The sequence below is a fragment of the Hyperolius riggenbachi genome, chromosome 3, assembly GCF_040937935.1.
Source record: "Hyperolius riggenbachi isolate aHypRig1 chromosome 3, aHypRig1.pri, whole genome shotgun sequence".
In the NCBI taxonomy this organism is placed as follows: Eukaryota; Metazoa; Chordata; class Amphibia; order Anura; family Hyperoliidae; genus Hyperolius; species Hyperolius riggenbachi.
The window spans coordinates 452,551,776-452,573,247 of record NC_090648.1 but is presented as its reverse complement, the minus strand read 5'-3'; the positions used below and the strand labels follow the sequence as shown (position 1 = coordinate 452,573,247).

General features: G+C 45.6%; 1 protein-coding gene across 19 annotated transcripts in view; it reads right to left on the bottom strand.

Annotated features, from left to right (window-relative positions):
• DGKI (diacylglycerol kinase iota) overlaps window positions 1–21,472 on the bottom strand; it is a 599,247-nt gene that overhangs the window by 289,585 nt on the left and 288,190 nt on the right. For 15 of the 19 annotated variants that reach the window (XM_068277868.1, XM_068277875.1, XM_068277871.1 and 12 more), the window contains 3 exons: window positions 16,303–16,377; window positions 12,152–12,208; window positions 2,694–2,792 (listed from right to left, as the gene is read on the bottom strand). In XM_068277868.1, coding sequence (XP_068133969.1) covers window positions 2,694–2,792; window positions 12,152–12,208; window positions 16,303–16,377 — 231 coding nt within the window. The remainder of the gene's footprint in view (window positions 1–2,693; window positions 2,793–12,151; window positions 12,209–16,302; window positions 16,378–21,472) is intronic. The other 4 variants (XM_068277860.1, XM_068277863.1, XM_068277861.1 and 1 more) reach the window with 2 other exon arrangements.

Here is a 21,472-nt window from a genome sequence, read left to right as displayed (position 1 = left end):
AAAGCCTAAAATCTGCAGTTTCTACTTCCTGATTCATGGAAGCTGACATATTTTTAACAGCCTGTGTTTTCAAATGGGCTTATCTGCTTATCTGTCATAGGCAGTCATGTGACACAGGGGAGGATCAAATTACAAGTTAGGATTAGACACAGATGAGGGGGAATTAGACAGGCTAAACTCTCTAAATACATACAGGGTGCATTTTGCTATGTTTTCCTTCTGTCCTGTGCAAGATTGCAAGTCCACTTTAAAGACACCACCTTTGACATACTAGATAGGTACTGGTTTCTTGCCGGGGCGAGTACCTATTCAGTGAGGCTATGTTCACAGTGGGGCATGGCAGTGCAAGGTAGCAGAGGCAATTTAATGCACTGTATCACACTGCAATTGTACGTCTATGCGATGTCCAGTGTACTCCGGTATCCCAACAAAGAGGATGCAGTGCAGTGCCACATAGCACGTGCATTAACAGTTGCAGTGAAGCATACTTTTCATTGACTGGATGCTTCACTATAGGCAATGCAACAAACGTTTAACGTGCAATGCGTCATATCCCCTCCTTTGCGTTCCTGTTTTTACAGGGAGAGCAAAACAGCTCCCCTTGTCCATGGAAAGAACTCCCTAATGCACCCTGATGGCGTACTGAATGCCCCCTTAGTGGCTGCAGCTCTCAGGCACTTTCAATTCAACAGGCTTCCTCCATTACCCTCCAACTGGACATTCCAGGACTAGGACCGCCTAAACTTCATCGAGAAGCGTTTGTCGACAGAGCACAGACCCATAGCAAAGGCGGCTCATGCCTGCACATTAGCACAGAGCTAATTAAAGTGAACCAGAGACGAATCACCCTCATGTATTTTACCATATAGATCAGTGGGAACATTAGAAAAAACACCTACCATGCTTTCTGTTTCATTCTGCACTGCACAGCTTGTTACTTATCAGACCTGATAAAATCGGGAGCCTAAATGGTGTAGTATGTCAGTAACACTGAAAACAATATAATAATAAAAGGGCTCCTCACAAAGGCGGGTTGCTGGGGGCAACAGACCACAGGAAGCAGGTGGAGATAATGTGGAGATAATGAACCCGTCTCCACTCGGGGAGTCCCAGACTGGGACTAGCGCTTCTTCTTTGAAAGACAATAACGGCATCAAACATGGTCTGTTTTTGAACCCCACCCACAACAGGTGTGTGTGTGTGTGTGTGTGGGGGGGGGGGGACTAAGCACAATGAGGGTAAAGGAGTGCCCAGGGGTTAATAAAACTGAGTTAAAATCAACAGTAAAAACGATAAATGAGGTGGCTTACCTCAATAAGGACCTTCTCAAAGGAAAAAAAAAATATTTTTGCAAAGGCTGTGCAAAAATAAAAAAAAATTTCCTAATAGAATGTCCTTATTGAGGTAAGCCACCTCATTTATCGTTTTTGCTGTTGTTTTTAACTCAGTTTTATTAACCCCTGGGCACTCCTTTACCCTCATTGTTCTTCCATGGAATGCACAGTGCGCACCTTTTTACAGACGGGACTGCAGCCGCAAGCTTCCAGAGGGTCTGAGGGAACCGGTGGTCTTCAGGAGGGTGTGGGAAGCCTCTAAAGTTTCTACATTTTCCCTCCATTTAAGTCACAGGTTTTCTTTAAAGTAAACCTGAGACAATTACAGCAAAAGTATTAATACTTACCTGGGGCTTCCTTCAGCTCCTGTCTGTTGGCTCCCTCGGAGTCTGTCCGGAGTCTGCCAATGTGGAGTCCACGATCCAGCTGGGCTGTGGGCCCCTGTGCATGCGTAGTCCTGGCTGCGTGTAACCCAACATACCACCCGCCCCCGTAACCGGAAGTATTCTGCATAAAGGCAATAACGGTCTTAACAAGCAGCACATGCGCAGAATGCACCTGGCAATGGGAGCACGATCAGGGGAGTGCGCTGCCTGCGCCGCTCATGTGCAGTACTCCACGACTCAGCCAACTCGCAGACTTTTCAGGGATTACTGCAGCACAACAGAAGGGACCGGCAGGGGCGGCGAGCGCGTTAATGGACCACAGAGAGCTGGAGGAAGCCACAGGTAAGTATAAATCCATTTGCTGTGATTGACAGGTACACTTTAAAGTACAGATGCAGTTCTGAGTTTCATACCACTGTCTCCATTTTATATGTATGTTACGGCCAGAACCCAAAGTCTGGCCGGTTAAAACTAGAAGTAGCCTTCTCACTGCGGCCAATGTGAGAAATGAATTACATCCGGCCGGTTGAATAACATTACTGGATAATAAATGAATTAAGATTTCCCGGCGAGCCAGAGCTCTTTGGCTCTGGCTCCTCCCCTTGCCCCCCTCCTATCGACCTCTGGCAGCCGGGGACATGCGCATTCCCACAGAGTCATTTGGCGTGGCATTCGCTCTGCAGGAACGAACGGCAGGATTCCCTGCCACGATGAACGACTCTGGGGGAATGCGCATGTCCCTGGAAGCCAGCGCCAAATGGGAGGTGGGCAGGGGGAGGAGCCGGCTTCATTTGTCACATTGCTGAAATCGAATTCATTTATTTATATTATATTTATCCGGGAATCCGGTAATGTAATTCAACCGGCCAGAACCGAAGTGGCCAGACTTTGTGTTCTGGCCATAACACATATAACATATGACATAAGTTTTAATCATTCAGTATGTGAGACAAACAATAAGAAGTGCCCTTACCTTCCCGCAATGTCTGCACTTCCCCTCTTGCCGTCGCCGGTGAACCCAATGATGCCTCACCAGATTCTGCTGGTTAGAACAACAAGAAAAATGTCTGACCTGAGGAAAAACCATTAGAGCTTGGGTCAGGCTTGAGTCCAGGGTGGGCACGGACAGCAACACACAGGGGGCGGGGCTAAGGGATGCGGGAGCCAAGCCTATTCTCTAGGCATGCAAGGACCATAGAAACAGAGAGCCAGGAGCAGCCAGTCCTAGCTACAGCAATAGGAAAGCGGATGGATGGCATTCAAAGGTTTCAAAGCCAAGCTGAAGGTTGCCCCAGTGACCAGCCAGGCCGTCTCTGGAAACAGGTCTTTTGCCAACAGTGTTGGGGGATTGATTTACTAAAGCAGAGTAAGGGCTGGGATCCACTAGAGCGATTTTGGTAGCATTTTGGGATCGTCGACAGTTGCCGTTGATTCCCAAAAACGCTTTGCCAATGAAAGTGTGTGTTGGGAAACCCACCAGTGCAATGGTGATTAGGGGTAATCGCAATCACAGGACATGTAGCATTTTGAGTGCGTTTCCGCTCAATGCTGTGTATAGTACTAGGGGGGCGAACGTTTGGGCCTGTTTCCACTACACGCAGATTGGATGCAGAATGGATTCAGAAAAACTGACTCCAATGAATGTCTATGGGCCCGTTTCCACTAAATGCGATTTTTCTAATGCAGATTTTCCCATAGGCATTCATTGGAGTCAGTTTTTCTGCATTCATTCTGCATCCAATCTGCGTGTAGTGGAAACAGGCCCTTAAGGAATAAAGTTAATTATACTTACCGGCTTCTGTCCAAAGCCCCGCCCCTAGCAGAAGAGGTCACAGGTGCTTCTCTGATTGGTCCTAGAAAAGCACCTTTGACCTCTTCCTCTAGGGGGCGGGGCTATGGACAGAAGCTGGACATCCAACACCCGGTAAGTATAATAACGTTTAAAAAAAAAAAAAACAATTTGCTAATCAGAAGCGATGTGCAGTTTACTGTACATCGCTTCTAAGTGCCGGAAAATGCGATTGCAATCACACCAGGAATCGTTGTGGCGATTTTAAAAGGAGCAGCTATTCCAAGTGTGTTCCAGGCCGAATACTGGAAGACATAAATGATGCATCAAATCTGGATTTTGCCACCCTTGCTTGGGGGTCATATCAGAATACAGTGCGAGTTGAACTGAAACCCTTGGACAACCAATAGGAGAGAGTTTTTAAAATCTCCAGATTGCTGGATCATATATCTCCTCCTCTGACTGTCTCCTGTCTTTAATAAATGAATCCCACAGTCTCATGCTGGCATTGGCAGAACTCTTTACTGCTTCCTGATTGGTCATCTGAGCTGGCCAGTAACATTTGTACATGCCCTCTGAAAGAGTTGAGTTAGCCAATCATAGAACAGTAAGGTGGAGGAAAGTGTTAGCTTTAGCATAAACCGTTAGTACAGTGGCGTAGCTAAGGAGCTGTGGGCCCCGATGCAAGTTTTACAATGGGGCCCCCCAAGCACTCTATACATAACAATTTTAACGGTGCACCAAAACTTGGCAATGGCAACTACAGTGTCAGAGGTGCAAGAAGGGGATGGGGAACAGTGTGTTAATGATTACCACTATTCAAAGCATCTATAGAAGTGATTATTAAGAGCACAGGACCAATAGAGAGCTAATACTGCAGTTGAGGGAGGGCACTTTGGGGCCCCTCTGGCCCAAGGGCCCCGATGCGGTCGCAACCTCTGCACCCCTATTGCTACGCCCCTGCGTTAGTAAACATCAACTTCTAAAAGGTAGAGGTTTAGAAGGCCTGAGGGGGGTAAAGCAGGGTCATTAGCGCACAGTAGTTAAAACCCAAGCCACAATACACAGCTAGAACACAGGACATTTTTACAAGTTTTTACAAGTAAATTACAAGCAACATGGAAAAAAAAGTTGTTGTTTTTTCTACAATTAATGTTAATAACTGATTTCATTTTGGGAATATGTATATTTATTGCAAGTTCTTAAGTGAAGTGAAAAACAAACAAACAGATACTTAACTAAGGACAGGAAAGGCTCTGGGTATATATAGAGCCTATAGAGCCTTTCCGTTCCTCTTACAGTCCCCTTGTTCCAGTGCTGTCACCCCCAGTAGCTATATTCAACCAATCAGTCAAATATTGCTCTCTGCCGCTGCAGGAGGCTTTGGGAATAGGGCTGCTCAAATCCGGATCCGGGAGATACCCGGATAGTTGCTATCCGGATCAATCTTACCTGTCTGACGTCTTCTTCGTCCGTCCCTCGGCGCCTCCCACGATGTGCTCCACGCATGTCACGTGATTACAAACACTACCTCCTTCAACCCGGAAGGAGGAAGTGTTTGCAATCACGTGACCGCCACTTGGACCGCATCGTGGGAGGCGCCGAGGGACGGACCGAAGAAGACATCAGACAGGTAAGATTGACCCCCCCGCCCACCCTGCACAGGTAACTGGGAGATATCCGGATAGAACTATCCGGATGTCTCCCGGATCCGGATTTGAGCAGCCCTGTTTGGGAGTCTTTGGGAGCTTCCAAAGATGGGCGGCTCCGTACTGTGCCTGCGCTACCGCCCTCTCGGGAGATTCAAATGAGGTGACATCGCTTGAACGAGGGATCCATGAGAGTAACAGGAAGGCTCTATAGGACCCACAGCCTTCTCTCTCCTTAGGTAAGTATCTGTTTGTTTTTTTCCCATTTCCTATTAGCTTTAAAGGGAAGTTTAAGTGACATATGACATGATGAGATAGACATGTGTATGTACAGTATATCCGCGCTCTGGGCATGAGTGCTATTTACTGAATTTGTTTCCAACCCTGTGGGCGGATGAGAATTCTTAGTCAGCATAAGTAGAGATCACATGTTACTTTGGCCACACCCTGAGGAAGCACGCAAGCGCGAAACCGGTCGAGCGCGAAACGAGTCAGGAAACCCCCAACGTCACACGCACGCTACAGGGCTGGCGGAGGAGCTTGGTGAAGGCGCTTTGGCGTCCCTCGGACCGCTCTGTCCTGTGTTTCCATTGGTGCAGTCATTCGGCTATTCTAATACAGAAAACTTCCAGGGCAAGTTTTGGAGCAGCGAAAGGCAACAAAAGCATGGCAATCCATTGGTTTGCAGGTCCCGCACTATCTGACGGAGGACTGGCTTAAAGGGACTCCGAGCAGTGCAGAAACTATGGAAAGATGCATATCATTTTAAAGCTCTCTTTCTCCTCTTTCCAATGATATATAAACCGCCGCCCTACGCCTTTTAGTTTTCGCTATTTTCGCGATTGAAATTGCCGCAGCCGCGATTTCGATCGCGAAAATAGAGAAAACTAAAAGGCGTAGGGCAACGATTTAGGTGTCGCCAGAAAGAGGAGAAAGAGAACTTTAAAATGATATCCATCTTTCCATAGTTATATTGTATTACACAGGGCGACTTTTTGTCAAAGTCAGCAGCTGCATTCAGTAAAATGGAGCTGCTGACACTGGGGAAAGTGTCGCCCTGTGTAATACAATATAACTATGGCTTGATGGATATCATTTTAAAGCTCTCTTTCTCCTCTTTCTGACGACACCTAAATCGTTGCCCTACACCTTTTAGTTTTCTCTATTTTCGCTGCAATTTCAATCGCGAAAATAGCGAAAACTAAAAGACGTAGGGTGGTGGTTTATATATCATTAGAAAGAGGAGAAAGAGAGCTTTAAAATGATATGCATCTTTCCATAGTTTCTGCACTGCTCGGAGTCCCTTTAAGGCAAGTAGCTGTTGGAACTTACTGCTCTGCGTGAAGCTTGCAATCTTGCCGCACTTTGCTCTGCTACTAAAGCCTGATCATTTATAGACTGTGCATGGAGCTTCTTCCTGATTAATTGTAAGAAGCTTTGTTTTTCTGCTTTCATTTGCCTTGCCACAAAAGCCCGACGTTACAGAGACTGTGCATCAAGTTTATCCTTACATATTATGCCTGAATACCGCTCCTCCATCTAGCCATACCTGAATTGCATGGAGTTTGTACTATCAGTGGAAGTCTGCGAATGGGACTTTAATGCTCTGCTTATATATCAGGATGTATGATTTGCCTTGGAGTTTAATCTGGACTGAGCATATATAACTGCCAGTTTCTATTTATGCCGTTTGCACACTTGGCAATTCATTATATGTGTAATGTGACGCACCATTTGAGTGCGGAGAGATCTCCTGTTTTCTTTTATGTGTGTTAGGAATGGGTGTGTACTGTTCTCTGCAGAGGCGTATCTAGAGGGGTGCAGGCATGGCTCATGCCATGGGCGTCACAGCAACATGGGCGCCACATCTCCTCCTGTGCTGCGTCGCCATGCCTGCCCCTGTGTCTCCCTATCACTCAGATCAGATTAATTCTGTTATATGGGGAACATGGCTACTTAATTTATGTATGTAGAGCTCACTTGGCTTAGTGACAGACAGAGGACAGAGAGGGCTCGTTTCTACTATCGCGAATCTGCATGCGTCCAACGCATGCAGATACGCACATGTAATGCAAGTGGATGGGCCTGTTTCCACTGTAGCGTTGTTGAGGTGCGTTTTTTTCAGCGGTAAAAAAACGCACAAAAGAGCCAACGAATTCACCTGCGAGTGGAATGCATGCGAATCGCCGCTAATGTATTTAATAGGAAATTCGCATGCGGCTATGGTATGCGAATTTTCATGCAAATTCGCATGCGAATTCGCATAGGTGCCAATGTAATTCAAACAGGCAGTGACATGGTTAATTTCGCATATACCCTCACCTATGCGAATTCGCATGCGAATTTGCGGCAAAAAACGCGCAAAAATTCGCATCCGCATGCTAATTCATGGAATTTCAGCAGCGGTGGAATCCAGGCGATTCTGCACCGCAATAGTGGAAACGAGCCCAGAGGGTATAAGAAGAAAAAAGTAACTTCATCAATATCCCGAGCCAAAACACAGGCAACCATAACACACGTACGTAGGAAAGGAGGCTGTTTTTAGAGGGGAAGAGGACTCTGCCGGGGGTGGGGGGTTGCGCAATTTCAGTGTTTGCCATAGGCTCTTTATTACCCAGATACGTCCCTGGTTCTCTGATGTCCATATATTTATCACATATAATCTTTTGATACAAATACAATTTGAATCCTTTTTTGCACCATATCATCTGTAGTCAGGATTCTGTCTATATATGCGTACAACCTTTTGATCCATGTGTATGTACAGTGCTAAGCACACAAATAAATATGCTGTGGTGCTGTTTTTCTTTCTCTGCCTGAAAGAGTTAATATTCAGCTATGCAACTGACAGTGTTTCTCCAGTCGGGACCCAGTTAGGGCTCGTTTCCACCATAGCGAATCCGCATGCGGCGCCGACATGCGGATTCGCTTGGTACATTGAAGTGGCCGGGGCTGTTTCCATATGTGCGGCGTGCGGGAGCGATTTGGCGGCGGGCAAAATCTGCACGACGGGACCCACAGAATTCGCCTGCGTTGGGAATCCATGCGAATTTAATAGGAAAAACGCATGCGTTTTTTACATGCGTTTTTACCCGCGATTCGCGTGCGATTTCGCACCTTTTTCAATGTTATTTTGCCCTGGCAGAGTCATGGTTAATCGCGGGTAAAAACGCATGCGGAAACGCATCCGCATGCGTTTTTACAAGCGTCGGGATGCCGGCGAAATTGCGTCGCAACAGTGGAAACGGGCCCTTAGACTACTGATAAGGGATGAGAGCTATAAAATACTTTGCTCTAACGCTAGGTACACACGATGCCATTTTCTGACAGATTTATTGTCAGATCGATGATTTCCAAAATGGCCAATCTGATTTACGAACGATTTTTCATAGAAGTGAACAGAAAATCAATCGAAAAATCGATTGGGAATCAGATAAGACATGTTGGAAATAAATGACCTGACAGTAAATCTGTCAGAAAATTGCACTGTGTACCTAGCATAAGAAGCCCAGTTCTCGGCCAGGAGAGGATAGATAAAAAAAAAAGGTGAATAGATCATATATCTGAGCACTCTGGGGCACAGAGACAGACTGTTACATTCAGCCGAGACAAAATAAATAAATCTACTTTTTCAAAGTTTTAAAACATAACATAAAACTGTGGGATATCTAAAAGTCATTTTTAGGAGTAGGAGGATAGATACAATTGTTTATCTCATCATTTTTGTTTTCACTTAAGTTTCACTTTAAAGGTAACACAATGTTATAAAACTGAATTAAGCCATGTACAAATGAATGTTTAGGAGTTATTGAGGAACATACAGATTTAAAGGGTCACTCCACTCAGAACTGATTATTCAGATAGATGTTGGTAGATGCTGATGATTTGAATGATGGAGGGTGGTCATGTGTGATTAACCTCAGGGGGGAGAGTGAGAGAACACTGCGCTCAAGGGTCAGCCACTAAAGATCCAGCATGCCAAATATTTAAAGAGGAACTGTAGTGAAAATAACATAATGAATAAAATTGCTTATATTTTTTCCCAATATTGATTTAAAAATGACCTCTTTAGTTCTGCCAGGTGATCTGTACGGAATGTCCGTTACTGAGAGTTCTATGCACAGATAGAGGCATTGCTTGCTTGGCAGGGCCTGTTCTAGTCTTTTTGCTGCCTGAGGCAAATTTGTGAGGATGCGCCCCCCGTCCCCCGGTTTGGAATGATCGCACAGCACCCGACAATTTGCACCGCCCGTTATAGCTATGGTGAGCCCCCCCAAAAACACTCTCATATAGGTAGGTAGCCAGGTATAGGTGCCCCCAGTATTGGTACCTAGGTACAGTTGCCCCCAGTATAGATTGGCCAGGCACTCTCTTCACTTCCTGTTCCTACCTGGTGCTTCTGCCACCTGAGGAAGTCGCCTCACTTGGTATCATGGGCGGACCGGGCCTGTTGCTTGGCAGTTGGAAACAGACGCTATTTCCCACAATGCAATGAGATTCACAGACAGGAAACTGTCAGGACCATGGTCATGACATCACACTGTGGGAGGGGTTTCACCACAATATCAGCCATACAAACCCCCCTGATGATCTATTCGAAAAAAGGTAAAAATGTATTGTGGAATGGGGGGTATCAGCTACTGATTGGAATTATTGAAATTAAGTTTTAACCCTACAAGAGCTGCTAGGAGCTACAGGATGGGTAAAAGATGCCGCCCGGAGGCTCGGTAAGTATTTTATGCTGTAATTGCGTACCTCATCCAGTGAGGCTTGATTCACAAACAAAAGATGTCCAGTCCTATCAATTTTTGACAGTTGGTATGAGCTTTCTATGGCTTGGCTCACACCAGTGACGTAGGTATAGCCCAGGCATGGGCAAACTTGGCCCTCCAGCTGTTAAGGAACTACAAGTCCCAAAATGCAGTTGCCTTTTTGAGTCATGACTGTGGCTGTAAGACTCCTGCAATGCATTGTGGGACTTGTAGTTCCTTAACAGTTGGAGGGCTAAGTTTGCCCCTGCCTGGTATAGCCACATAGAGACTGCTATGAGGCTCATAGCTGAGGGGGCTATCCTGTTTGTTTGTTTTTCTAAGTATAAATTAATTCTTTATTGTTTGCTCTGACTCTCCACCTTGAGAGGAAGTGCCACTAGACCACTAGGGAAAGCTAAATGGGGAAACCACTATGCTACCAGGGAAATGAAGATAAGGGGGGTCCGTTAGAGCACCAGTGAAAGCTATATGGAGGAACAACTACTAGGCTAGGGGGATTTGGGTGAGGGGCCCTGTAAAAATTTTGCTATGTGGCCCAGTGAGTTCAAGTTCTCCCCCGGTTCACTCATGACAGGTGTACATTATTGGTCCAGTCCAGTCCTGTCAGTTTTGTATCAGTTTTCTCTGGGTGTGTTCACACAGGTGCACAGTTCCAATCCTGTCTGGTAAAACAGACATGTCCTGACAGGACAGGACTGGACCAGAAATGCTCAGATTTATGTGTAAACCAAGCCTAAATGCACAGCCTGCTGTGTGTCATGCTAACCGCATCCCACCTGACTGTGCTACTGCCTCATATTGTCCATTGCATGCAGTGTGAATGTACCCTTAGCCTCAGTGAGACTCGGCGTCTATCAGAGGAGGCAGCACTGAATTACAGACGAGTTCCCATAAAAAAGAATCCCAAGAGACAGAAAAAATGAATGGCGGGTTCAACGCATCAGCATCTACCAAAAAGCAAAACAGTTTTCAGCGAGTTGTAAAAACCAAACAGGGACCAGTAGCCAGAACAGGTACATGCATATCAACCAATAATGTCCTTCACATTAATTAACATAAAGAAGTAAGTATTGTCAGTTCAGTTATAGCACCATATACCAGACAGAGATCCTCGATAAACAAAAAAGGCTTATGTGTAAATATAGCAATTAGCATATATAAAACATAGCTTTTATTATAAACATCATAAATAGACATAAATATAAACGAGATCCATACTAGTGGGGAGCTAGGCATAGCTCCGCCATTCGTAATTGAAATTGCGATTAAAACTTGCTAGATGTGGCAGCGGGGGGTGGGGTGGCGAAAGGTTAAATTACTCATGTCACCGCCTATAGCTGATGCCCTCCACATCCCGCACACTAGCGCGCATCACTCCAATGCTTCCTCCTTACAGGTTTGAAGTAGGAAGAGCGGGAGAGATGTGGAACGCGAGTGAAAGCCACACGGAGGACATCAGCTATAGGCGGTCCTCACTGAGTATCATGCATGCTCAGTGGGAACTTAAATATTATTTCCCCAAAATATATCCACTTCCGCACCACCTACACTTCCAGAATTTTGAGGGTTGGAAGGGGACCCCCCCAATCTACCTTTGTGCCAAATTGGTAAAATACATGAGGGTGCTTTGTATCTGGTTCACTTTAAGGTGAACCCCAGGTGAGAGTGATATGGAGGCTGCCATGTTTATTTCCTTTTAAACAATACCAGTTGCCTGGCAGCCCTGCTCATCTATTTGGCTGCAGCAGTGGCTTAATTACGCCAGAAACAAGCATGCAGCTAATTTTGTCAGATCTGACAACATTGTTAGAAACATCTAATCTGCTGCATGCTTGTTCATGGTCTATGGCTGAAAGTATTATGCTAAGTACACACGATGCAATTCTCTGCCAGATCGAGTATTTTCAACATGTCCGATCTGATTTCAGATCCATTTTCCATCCACTTCTATAGAAAACTGATTGGAAATCAGATGATCGGATATGTTGGAAATAGTCAATCTGGCAGTAAATCTGTCAGAAAATGGCATAGTGTGTACCTAGCATTAGAGGAAGTGAATCAGCAGGATAGCCAGGCAACTGGAATTGCTTAAAAGGAAATAAAAATGGCAGCCTCCATAGAACTCTCACAAACGTTCCCAATTTTATTCAAAATGTAAAGCAAAAAAAAGTCTTAGGTAGAGTTCCACCTTAAGTCCGGTGCCCTTCGCATGCGCTCTTACCTCCCGCGGTACCCTTGAGGTCCCATCACGAAAAGTTGGCTTGCATCTAAAATTAATCTGAAGTTTTCACAAAAAGAGGAAAATCAGGTCATCTATTTAAAGCACGTCACTGATTTTATTTTTAATAGCAGGAATAGCTCAATATAGCTACCCTTTTATCCCATCACATAGACTTGGCAACACATGCTCACATGTCCATTCCCATAACATGACCTCAAAGTTAAGTTGGACAATATAAATGGGGCATGCAATGGTAAACGATATAATCAGAGACTACATACAGTGAAATGGGCATGGCAAAATCATTTCTTGCTACAGATCCAGATGCAGTACTACTAAGAGTGTCAGGATGAAGCCCAACAGTATCTGGAGGAAGTCTCATCCCCTTGACTCTTCTACATCCCTACTGGATGGAGGCCCCCCCGACCATCAGAAAACATAATAGCTAAATGGTTACAGCTGCACATGGAGTGACTGCATGGAAAGGAGACTACTGCTGCACGTGGGGTGGCTGCATGGAAAGGGGACTACTGCTGCACATGGGGTGGCTGCATAGAAAGGGAACTACAGTCTACTGCTGCACATGGGGTGGCTGCATGGAAAGGGGACTACTGCTGCGCAATGGGTGGCTGCATGGAAAGGAGACTACTGCTGCACATGGGGTGGCTGCATGGAAAGGAGACTACTGCTGCGCATGGAGTGACTGCATGGAAAGGGGACTACTGCTGCACATGGGGTGGCTGCATGGAAAGTAGACTACTGCTGCAGATTAAGTGAATGCAAAGAGAGGGGACTACTAATGCACATAGGGTGGCTCCAGTGAAAGGGGACTACTGCTGCACATTGGGTGGCTGCATGGAAAGGAGACTACTGCTGCGGATTAAGTGAATGCAAAGTGAGGGGACTACTGCTGCACATGGAGTGACTGCATAGAGAGGAGACTACTGATGCACATGGAGTGACTGCATGGAAAGGGGACTACTGCTGCTGCACATGGGGTGGCTGCATGGAAAGGGGACTACTGCTGCACATGGGGTGGCTGCATGGAAAGGGGACTACTGCTGCACAATGGGTGGCTGCATGAAAAGGGGACTACTGCTGCACATGGGGTGGCTGCATAGAAATGAGACTACTGCTGCACATGGAGTGACTGCATGGAAAGAGGACTACTACTGCACATGGAGTGGCTGCATAAAAAGGGGGTATTGCTGCACATGGGGGGGCGGGGTTGCATGGAGAGGGGACTACTGCTGCACATGGAGTGGCTGCATGGATAGGGGGATACTGCTGCACATGGGGTGGCTGCATGGAAAGGGGACTACTGCTGCACATGGAGTGACTGCATGGAAAGGGGGCTACTGCTGCACATGGAGTGACTGCATAGAGGGACTACTGCTGCACATGGAGTGACTGCATGGAAAGGGGACTACTGCTGCACATGGAGTGACTGCATAGAGGGGACTACTGCTGCACATGGAGTGACTGCATGGAAAGGGGACTACTGCTGCACATGGAGTGACTGCATAGAGGGGACTACTGCTGCACATGGGGTAGCTGCATGAAAAGGGGACTACTGCTGCACATGGAGTGACTGCATGGAAAGGGGGCTACTGCTGCACATGGAGTGACTGCATAGAGGGACTACTGCTGCACATGGAGTGACTGCATGGAAAGGGGACTACTGCTGCACATGGAGTGACTGCATAGAGGGGACTACTGCTGCACATGGAGTGACTGCATGGAAAGGGGACTACTGCTGCACATGGAGTGACTGCATAGAGGGGACTACTGCTGCACAGGGAGTCACTGCATGATAAGAAGACTGCTGCTGCACATGTGTGGCTGCATGGAAAGAGGACTAGTGCTGAAAATGCAGTGATTGAATAGAGAGGGGACTACTGCTGCACATGGGGTAGCTGCATGGAAAGGGGACTACTGCTGCACATGGAGTGTAGACGCAAAGATACTGGTAGCTGCACATAAAAGAGGTTAACTGGGGCAGGGGCAAAAAGTAGGAATTCAGCACTATTTGCCCTCTAAATCCCATCACACACACCATTATTTATGGTCAGTGAACTGATCCTTATCTGCATTCTTTTATCTGCATACCAGGCCTGATCTAGGCGCAGGAGGGAAGGGAATGGGCATACATGCAAAAAGGGCATCAGGAAAAAAGGGCACGGGGTGTAAACGATAAGTGGCAATAACGTTTATAAAAAATATTGTGTTGTATTTCATTTACAATAATGTTTTACAAATTGTAAACCTTTAATAATGTCTACAAAATCGCAAATTGTGAAAACGATCTTCCCTGTTTCGAAAGTGAAACTTATTATTACGTTTGTTAAAAAACTATAATATATGAATAATCATTAAAACTGTAACTTATTGTTTCTTTATGTAATGAAATCTGAAAATATTGTTTGTAACGATGAAAAATAACCCTAAGACCCCCCTCTTGTGGTGCCTAACCCTAAATCCCCCTGGTGGTGCCTAACCCTAACCACCCTGTGGTGGTGCCTAACCCTAAGACCCCCCTGATGGTGCCTAACCCCAACCACCCCCCTGGTGGTGCATAACCCTAAGACCCCCCCTTGTGGTGCCTAACCCTAAATCCCCCCTGGTGGTGCCTAACCCTAACCACCCTCTGGTGGTGCCTAACCCTAAGACCCCCTGGTGGTGTCTAACCCTAAGACCCCCAGATGGTGCCTAAACATAAGACCCCCCTGGTGGTGCCTAACCCTAAGACCGCCCCCTGGCGGTGCCTAACCCTAAATCTCCCCTGGTGGTGCCTAATCCTAAGACCCCCCTGGTGGTGCCTAACCCTAAGACCCCCCTGGTGGTGCCAAACCCTAAGACCCCCCCCCCCCCCGGTGTTTCCTAAACCAAAATCCCCCCTGGTGGTGCCTAACCCTAAACCCCCCTTAGTGATCGCTTTATTGTGTGGATAATAATGTTTTACAAATAGTGACTGTACAAAATATATTACAATTTACTTACTGATCCCTTTATTTTGTGGATAATAACGTTTTACAAACAGTAAGTGATGACATTTTAAATAACGGTTTAGTTAAATACGATAGATATATTTAGTATATTTGTAAACGTGATTTGTCTCGGGCGCAGTTTGAAAAACGTTAATAATCTCCAGGTGCAGTTATAAAACGTTAATAATCTCTGGCGCCATTTTTTCCTGTTCGGCGCCCATCAAGTGATATTTATTATGGGAGTGAATGGCGGCACCCTTTTCGTCCACTAGCTGCCGGCGTCCTTTTGTACTGCTCCCAGGGAATGGATCACAGACAGCACTGATCAGACCTAGCTGTAGATAACAGATGATGGACATGTGGAGAATGAATGGAGACACGCAATGGTGGAGAGTTTGAAGGGAAGACAGAGGAGCTGGCAGCACCCATAGCTCAGATGTATACAGTGTACAGGCTGCTGGTAATGGAGAAGCATTTGTAAATATTAGGCAAGGTGTTCTCAGATCTCTAAAGGTGGCCACTAACAGCCCAATTTCTAGCGAAAAATAATTTGAACTACCAGAAATTCTCGTTGGATTGGTTGTAAATACTCTCCACTCTAACGATTTTCCGCTAGAAATTGAATCGTTAGTGGCCACTTAGTTAGTGGTGCAAAATCAGTAAGGGACTATAGCTGCACTACTAGTCGGGGGGGGGAATTGGGATTTAGTTATCATATATACTTTTAGATGCAGTGCCGGGCCGAGGCAGAGGCGAGAGAGGCTCCAGCCTCAGGGCGCAGTGTAGGAGGAGGCGCACAACTCACACAGATATTCATTCCCCTATTGCGTTTGAAGCAGAGGGAAATAAGAAAAGGGGATACATGGCAGTGACTGCAAGCCAGATAACAAGAGATTTAGGTGTTGGGGCCCTGGGCCGCTTCTTAGTCTAATAGCAATCAGTGTGTGACGGCTGAGGTGGGAGGGATGGGGGGGGGGGGGCGCACTTTGGTGTCTCAGCCTTGGGTGCTGGAGGACCTTGTCCCAGCTCTGTGCAGAAGTAACTCAAGCTGGCACTATTATCCCTTTTCCTCCTCATTTATATAGTATCCCAATTCTAAACCCAGCTCACCATTCTAGAATGTAGGAGATTGCCAATTATAGCCACTAGATGGCGGCGTCTTACCTTCTCTAGCTGATCCATGCAGGCACCATGTACGACAATTTTACAGGCTGCGCATTTCCTCCGCATGGCAGATTTCTGTTGAAAGGAGAAGTGAACTGTAATATTAACAGGGTGAGTGGCCTGTTTTTGTGGTGTTCCTGTAAAGTAAAAACACGTACCATACAGGACAGATCTCTTCCAAACTCTACTGTATATAAGAGAAAGAAACACAAGCTGACTCTTACAGACATATCTAAGCATGTATCCTAAAAGGGGAACAACAGACAGATTTCAGACATGTGCCAATACTCAAATCACCCTACACAGAGCTCGTTTCCTGCAGATTTCCTGCAAGCGTGTTTATGATCTGATTAGTGGCGGTAGTTATAATTCACCCGACGGGAAAACGCCTGCGTCGGGCGATTAAAAGCTCCCGGGTGCGTCGAACCGAAATGCATCAAAACGCAGCGTTATGAAAGGTAAGACGAAAGTCTATGGACCTTCCTTTTAGTCTATGGACTTTCATCTTACTTTGGTTAAAGGTCACCCGAGGCAAAAATAAACTAATTACATAAACAATTGTATCTATCTTCCTTCTCCTAAAAATGACTTTTTAAGATATTCCACAGTTTTATTTTATGTTTAAATCTACTTTTTAAGTTTTAACTGTTTTATTGTTTTTGCTCAATGACACATTCATTGAAGTATGCCAGAGCTAAAACCTATGAACTATTGATCCTTTTTACCTCTTTCTTGCTCTCAGAAGCCATTTACTGCTAGGAAAGTGTTTTATAGTTGGAATTTCGTATCAGTGAGGATCACACTGTAGTCACTTCCTGTCTGAGTCAGGCCTGAGTCAGCCACTTACATACCTGATATTTAACTCTTTCAGGCAGAGAAAGAAAAAAAGGAACACAGCATAGTTATTTGTGTGCTAGGCACTGTACATACCCGTGTCTATCTCATGTCGCATGTCACCTCGGGTATCCTTTAACGCAAAGTATTGACTTTGCATCAATACGCCAGAAATCAGCTCTGGTGTGAAAGAGCCTTAATGCTGGGCATACACGGTTCGATTTTGCCGCTCGATTCCCCCCTCGATCGATTTCCCGCTCGATTCCGCAGGCGATTCTCTTATCTTCCGCTTGTTTTTTTTATCTTTTTACATTGTCCTCAATGCGGAATCGAGCAGCGAAACGATCGGGTGGGAGATCGGACGTGTCAGAAATGATCTATTGAGCCATCTAAATGGCTCAGAATCAAGCCATGTATTCCCAGCATAAGAGGATCTGTAGTAAAAATAACGAAATGACGTAATGAATAAAATTATTTATTGTTTACAATATTCATTTATTTAGTCAGTGTTTGCCCATTGTAAATTCTTTCCTCTCCCTGATTTGCATTTTGACATTTATCACATGGTGGTAACATCTTTAGTCCTGCCAGGTGCATCTCTGCGGAATGTTTGTTTTCTGAGAGTCTAAGCAAAGAGAGATACTGGTTGCTTGGCAGTTGGAAACAGACGTTATTTCCCACAATGCAAAGAGGTTCTCAGACAGCAAACTGTCAGGACCATGGCCATGACATCACACTGTGGGAGGGAATTCAACACAATATCAGCCATGCAGGGCCCAGATTCATTTAACTTTTTCTCCTGAGTTTTCTCCTAAGTGATATTTTCAAACCTTTCAATTAAATGCCTTTTAAGTCACCAGCAAGCAAGAAAATACTTAAAATAGTTTTGATAGTACTTTTCCAATTGCAAAGTGCTGAAATGTTCCGCCTTTAGTCTCCCAGCGGCGATCACTGCTAGGAGACTGTTAGCCAGCAAAACCGCCATCCTCTATTGCTGTACAGCGGTGCGATGTAAGGTAGCTCTCTACTGGGGACAGCCATGTGACACGGCTGTCCCCTCTGTGGCCTCGGAGGTGATTGGCCCGGCGGAGGGAGAGAATGGGGGGGGGGGGGGGTAGAAAACAAAATAGGTTTATTTAATCAAAAATAAAGCACATAAATATCAATAAGAAAAATAAATAAACATCTGGGGGGGCAATCAGACCCCACCAACAAAAAGCTCTGTTGGTGGGGAGAAAAGGGGGGGAGGGGGGGCAATAACTTGTGTGCTGTGTTGTGCGACCCTGCAGCAAGGCCTTAAACATAACCCAAGGTGGTTTCTAATAATCCTAATAGCACTCAGAGGCTAGGTCTGCATATAATGCCCAGCCTCTGTTGCTATACTGATCCCCCCCCCTAGCGCCCCCCCCCCCCCCCCCCCCCCCCTGCGCTCTGCTGTGCCTCCATAAATCACACAGCCGTGCTAGTGACACGTAGCATGTCGCAGCCATTGTAGTGACATTTTTTGCAACTTTATCAGATTTTGCAACCGGTTGCACTTACTTATAGGTATACAGTGGGTTGCAAAAGTATTCGGCCCCCTTGAAGTTTTCCACATTTTGTCATATTACTGCCACAAACATGAATCCATTTTATTGGAATTCCACATGAAAGACCAACACAAAGTGGTGTACACATGAGAAGTGGAACGAAAATCATACAGGATTCCAAACATTTTTTTACAAATAAATAACTGCAAAGTGGGGTGTGCATAATTATTTGGCCCCCTTTGATCTGAGTGCAGTCAGTTGCCTATAGACATTGCCGGATGAGTGCTAATGACTAAATAAAGTGCACCTGTGTGTAATCTAATGTCAGTACAAATACAGCTGCTCTGTGAGGGCCTCAGAGGTTTTCTAAGAGAATATTGGGAGCAACAACACTGTGAAGTCCAAAGAACACACCAGACAGGTCAGGGATCAAGTTATTGAGAAATTTAAAGCAGGCTTAGGCTACAAAAAGATTTCCAAAGCCTTGAACATCCCACGGAGCATTGTTCAAGCGATCATTCAGAAATGGAAGGAGTATGGCACAACTGTAAACCTACCAAGACAAGGCCGTCCACCTAAACTCACAGGCCAAACAAGGAGAGCGCTGATCAGAAATGCAGTCAAGAGGCCCATGGTGACTCTGGACGAGCTGCAGAGATCTACAGCTCAGGTAGGAGACTCTGTCCATGGGACAACTATTAGTCATGCACTGTACAAAGTTGGCCTTTATGGAAGAGAGGCAAGAAGAAAGGCATTGTTAACAGAAAGCATAAGAAGTCCCATTTGCAGTTTGCCACAAGCCATGTGGGGACACAGCAAACATGTGGAAGAAGGTGCTCTGGTCAGATGAGACCAAACTGGAACTTTTTGGCCAAAATGCAAAACGCTATGTGTGGCGGAAAACTAACACTGCACATCACTCAGAACACACCATCCCCACTGTCAAATATGGTGGTGGCAGCATCATGCTCGGGGGGTGCATCTCTTCAGCAGGGACAAGGAAGCTGGTCAGAGTTGATGGGAGGATGGATGGAGCCAAATACAGGGCAAACTTGGAAGAAAGCCTTTTGGAGACTGCAAAAGACTTGAGACTGGGGCGGAGGTTCACCTTCCAGCAGGACAATGACCCTAAACATAAAGGCTGGGCAACAATGGAATGGTTTAATACAAAACATATCTAGGTGTTAGAATGGCCCAGTCAAAGTCCAGATCTAAATCCAATTGAGAATCTGTGGCAATATCTGAAAACTGCTGTTCACAAACGCTGTCCATCTAATCTGACTGAGCTGGAGCTGTTTTGCAAAGAAGAATGGGCAAGGATTTCAGTCTCTAGATGTGCAAAGCTGGTAGAGACATACATAAAAGACTGGCAGCTGTAATTGCAGCAAAAGGTGGTTCTACAAAGTATTGACTCAGGGGGCCGAATAATTACGCACACCCCACTTTGCAGTTATTGATTTGTAAAACATTTTGGAATGATGTATGATTTTCGATCCACTTCTCACATGTACACCACTTTGTATTGGTCTTTCACATGGAATTCCAATAAAATTGATTCATGTTTGTGGCAGTAATGTGACAAAATGTGGAAAACTTCAAGGGGGCCAAATACTTTTGCAAGCCACTGTAGCTATCAGAAAGTGCAACCTAACCATTGTCTTCAACCTATCTGTATCAGAAAATGCAACTCAACCAAAACCTATTCTCACACAGAACCCTCCCCTCTTGCTCAACTAATAACCCCCCCCCCCCAGGAACAAACCCGCCTCTCGCTCAACTAATAACACCCCCCCTTGAGGAAACAATCCCCCCTCTTGCTCAACTACTAACCCCCCCTGGAGGGAACAATCCCACCCCCTTCTCCTCCCTGCAGGGAACAATCCCCCTTTCATGCTAAACTACTAACCCCCCCTGGAGGGAACAATCCCACTCCCTTCTCCTCCCTGCAGGGAACAATCCCCCCTTCTTGCTCAACTAATACCCCCCCCCCCCCCCCCCCCTGGAGGGAACAATCCCCCTTCTAGCTCAATGGGATCCGTGGTTGGAAAAAATTACAGGCATGTTAACAGAGAGAAGCCACGCCTACGCAGTTATACATTGGCCTCAATTCACTAAGATCATGCTGGAGATAATGGCCTCAATTCACTAAGCTTATCTCCTGCCTTTAATAACGTTTCTATAGTTATCACCATGGTGATGAGGCATGTCGTATTCAGGAAACATTTTACCTCAGGCAAACCTAAAGTTAACTCTTCTGTCTTTAAGTTAACTCTTCAATCCTTAAAATAACTCCAGAGTTAACTGCGTGTGAAAATAACTACAGAGGAGGTAAATTAGGTACAGAGGAGGTGACTTAAGGAATGAAGAGATAAGAAAACTCTCTTACTGTGTTGAGGTAAGTTTTCTCTTGCTTTATTATCTCCAGCATGATCTTAGTGAATTGAGGCCATTAAGGCAAGAGAAAACTTACCTCCACAAAGTGAGAGAGTTATCTTATCTCTCCATTCTATAAGTTACCTTCTCTGCAGTTAATTTACCTCCTCTGTAGTTAATTTACCTCCTCTGTAGTTATTTTCACGCGCAGTTAATAAACCGCCTGTCTTTAACTCTGGAGTTATTTTAAGGATTAAAGAGTTAACTTAAAGACAGAAGAGTTAACTTTAGGTTTGCCTGAGGTAAAATGTTTCCTGAATACGACATGCCTCATCACCATGGTGATAACTCTAGAAACGTTATTAAAGACAGGAGATAAGCTTAGTGAATTGAGGCCATTGTCCTCTATGGCAAGTTGCAAAATATAATGGGTT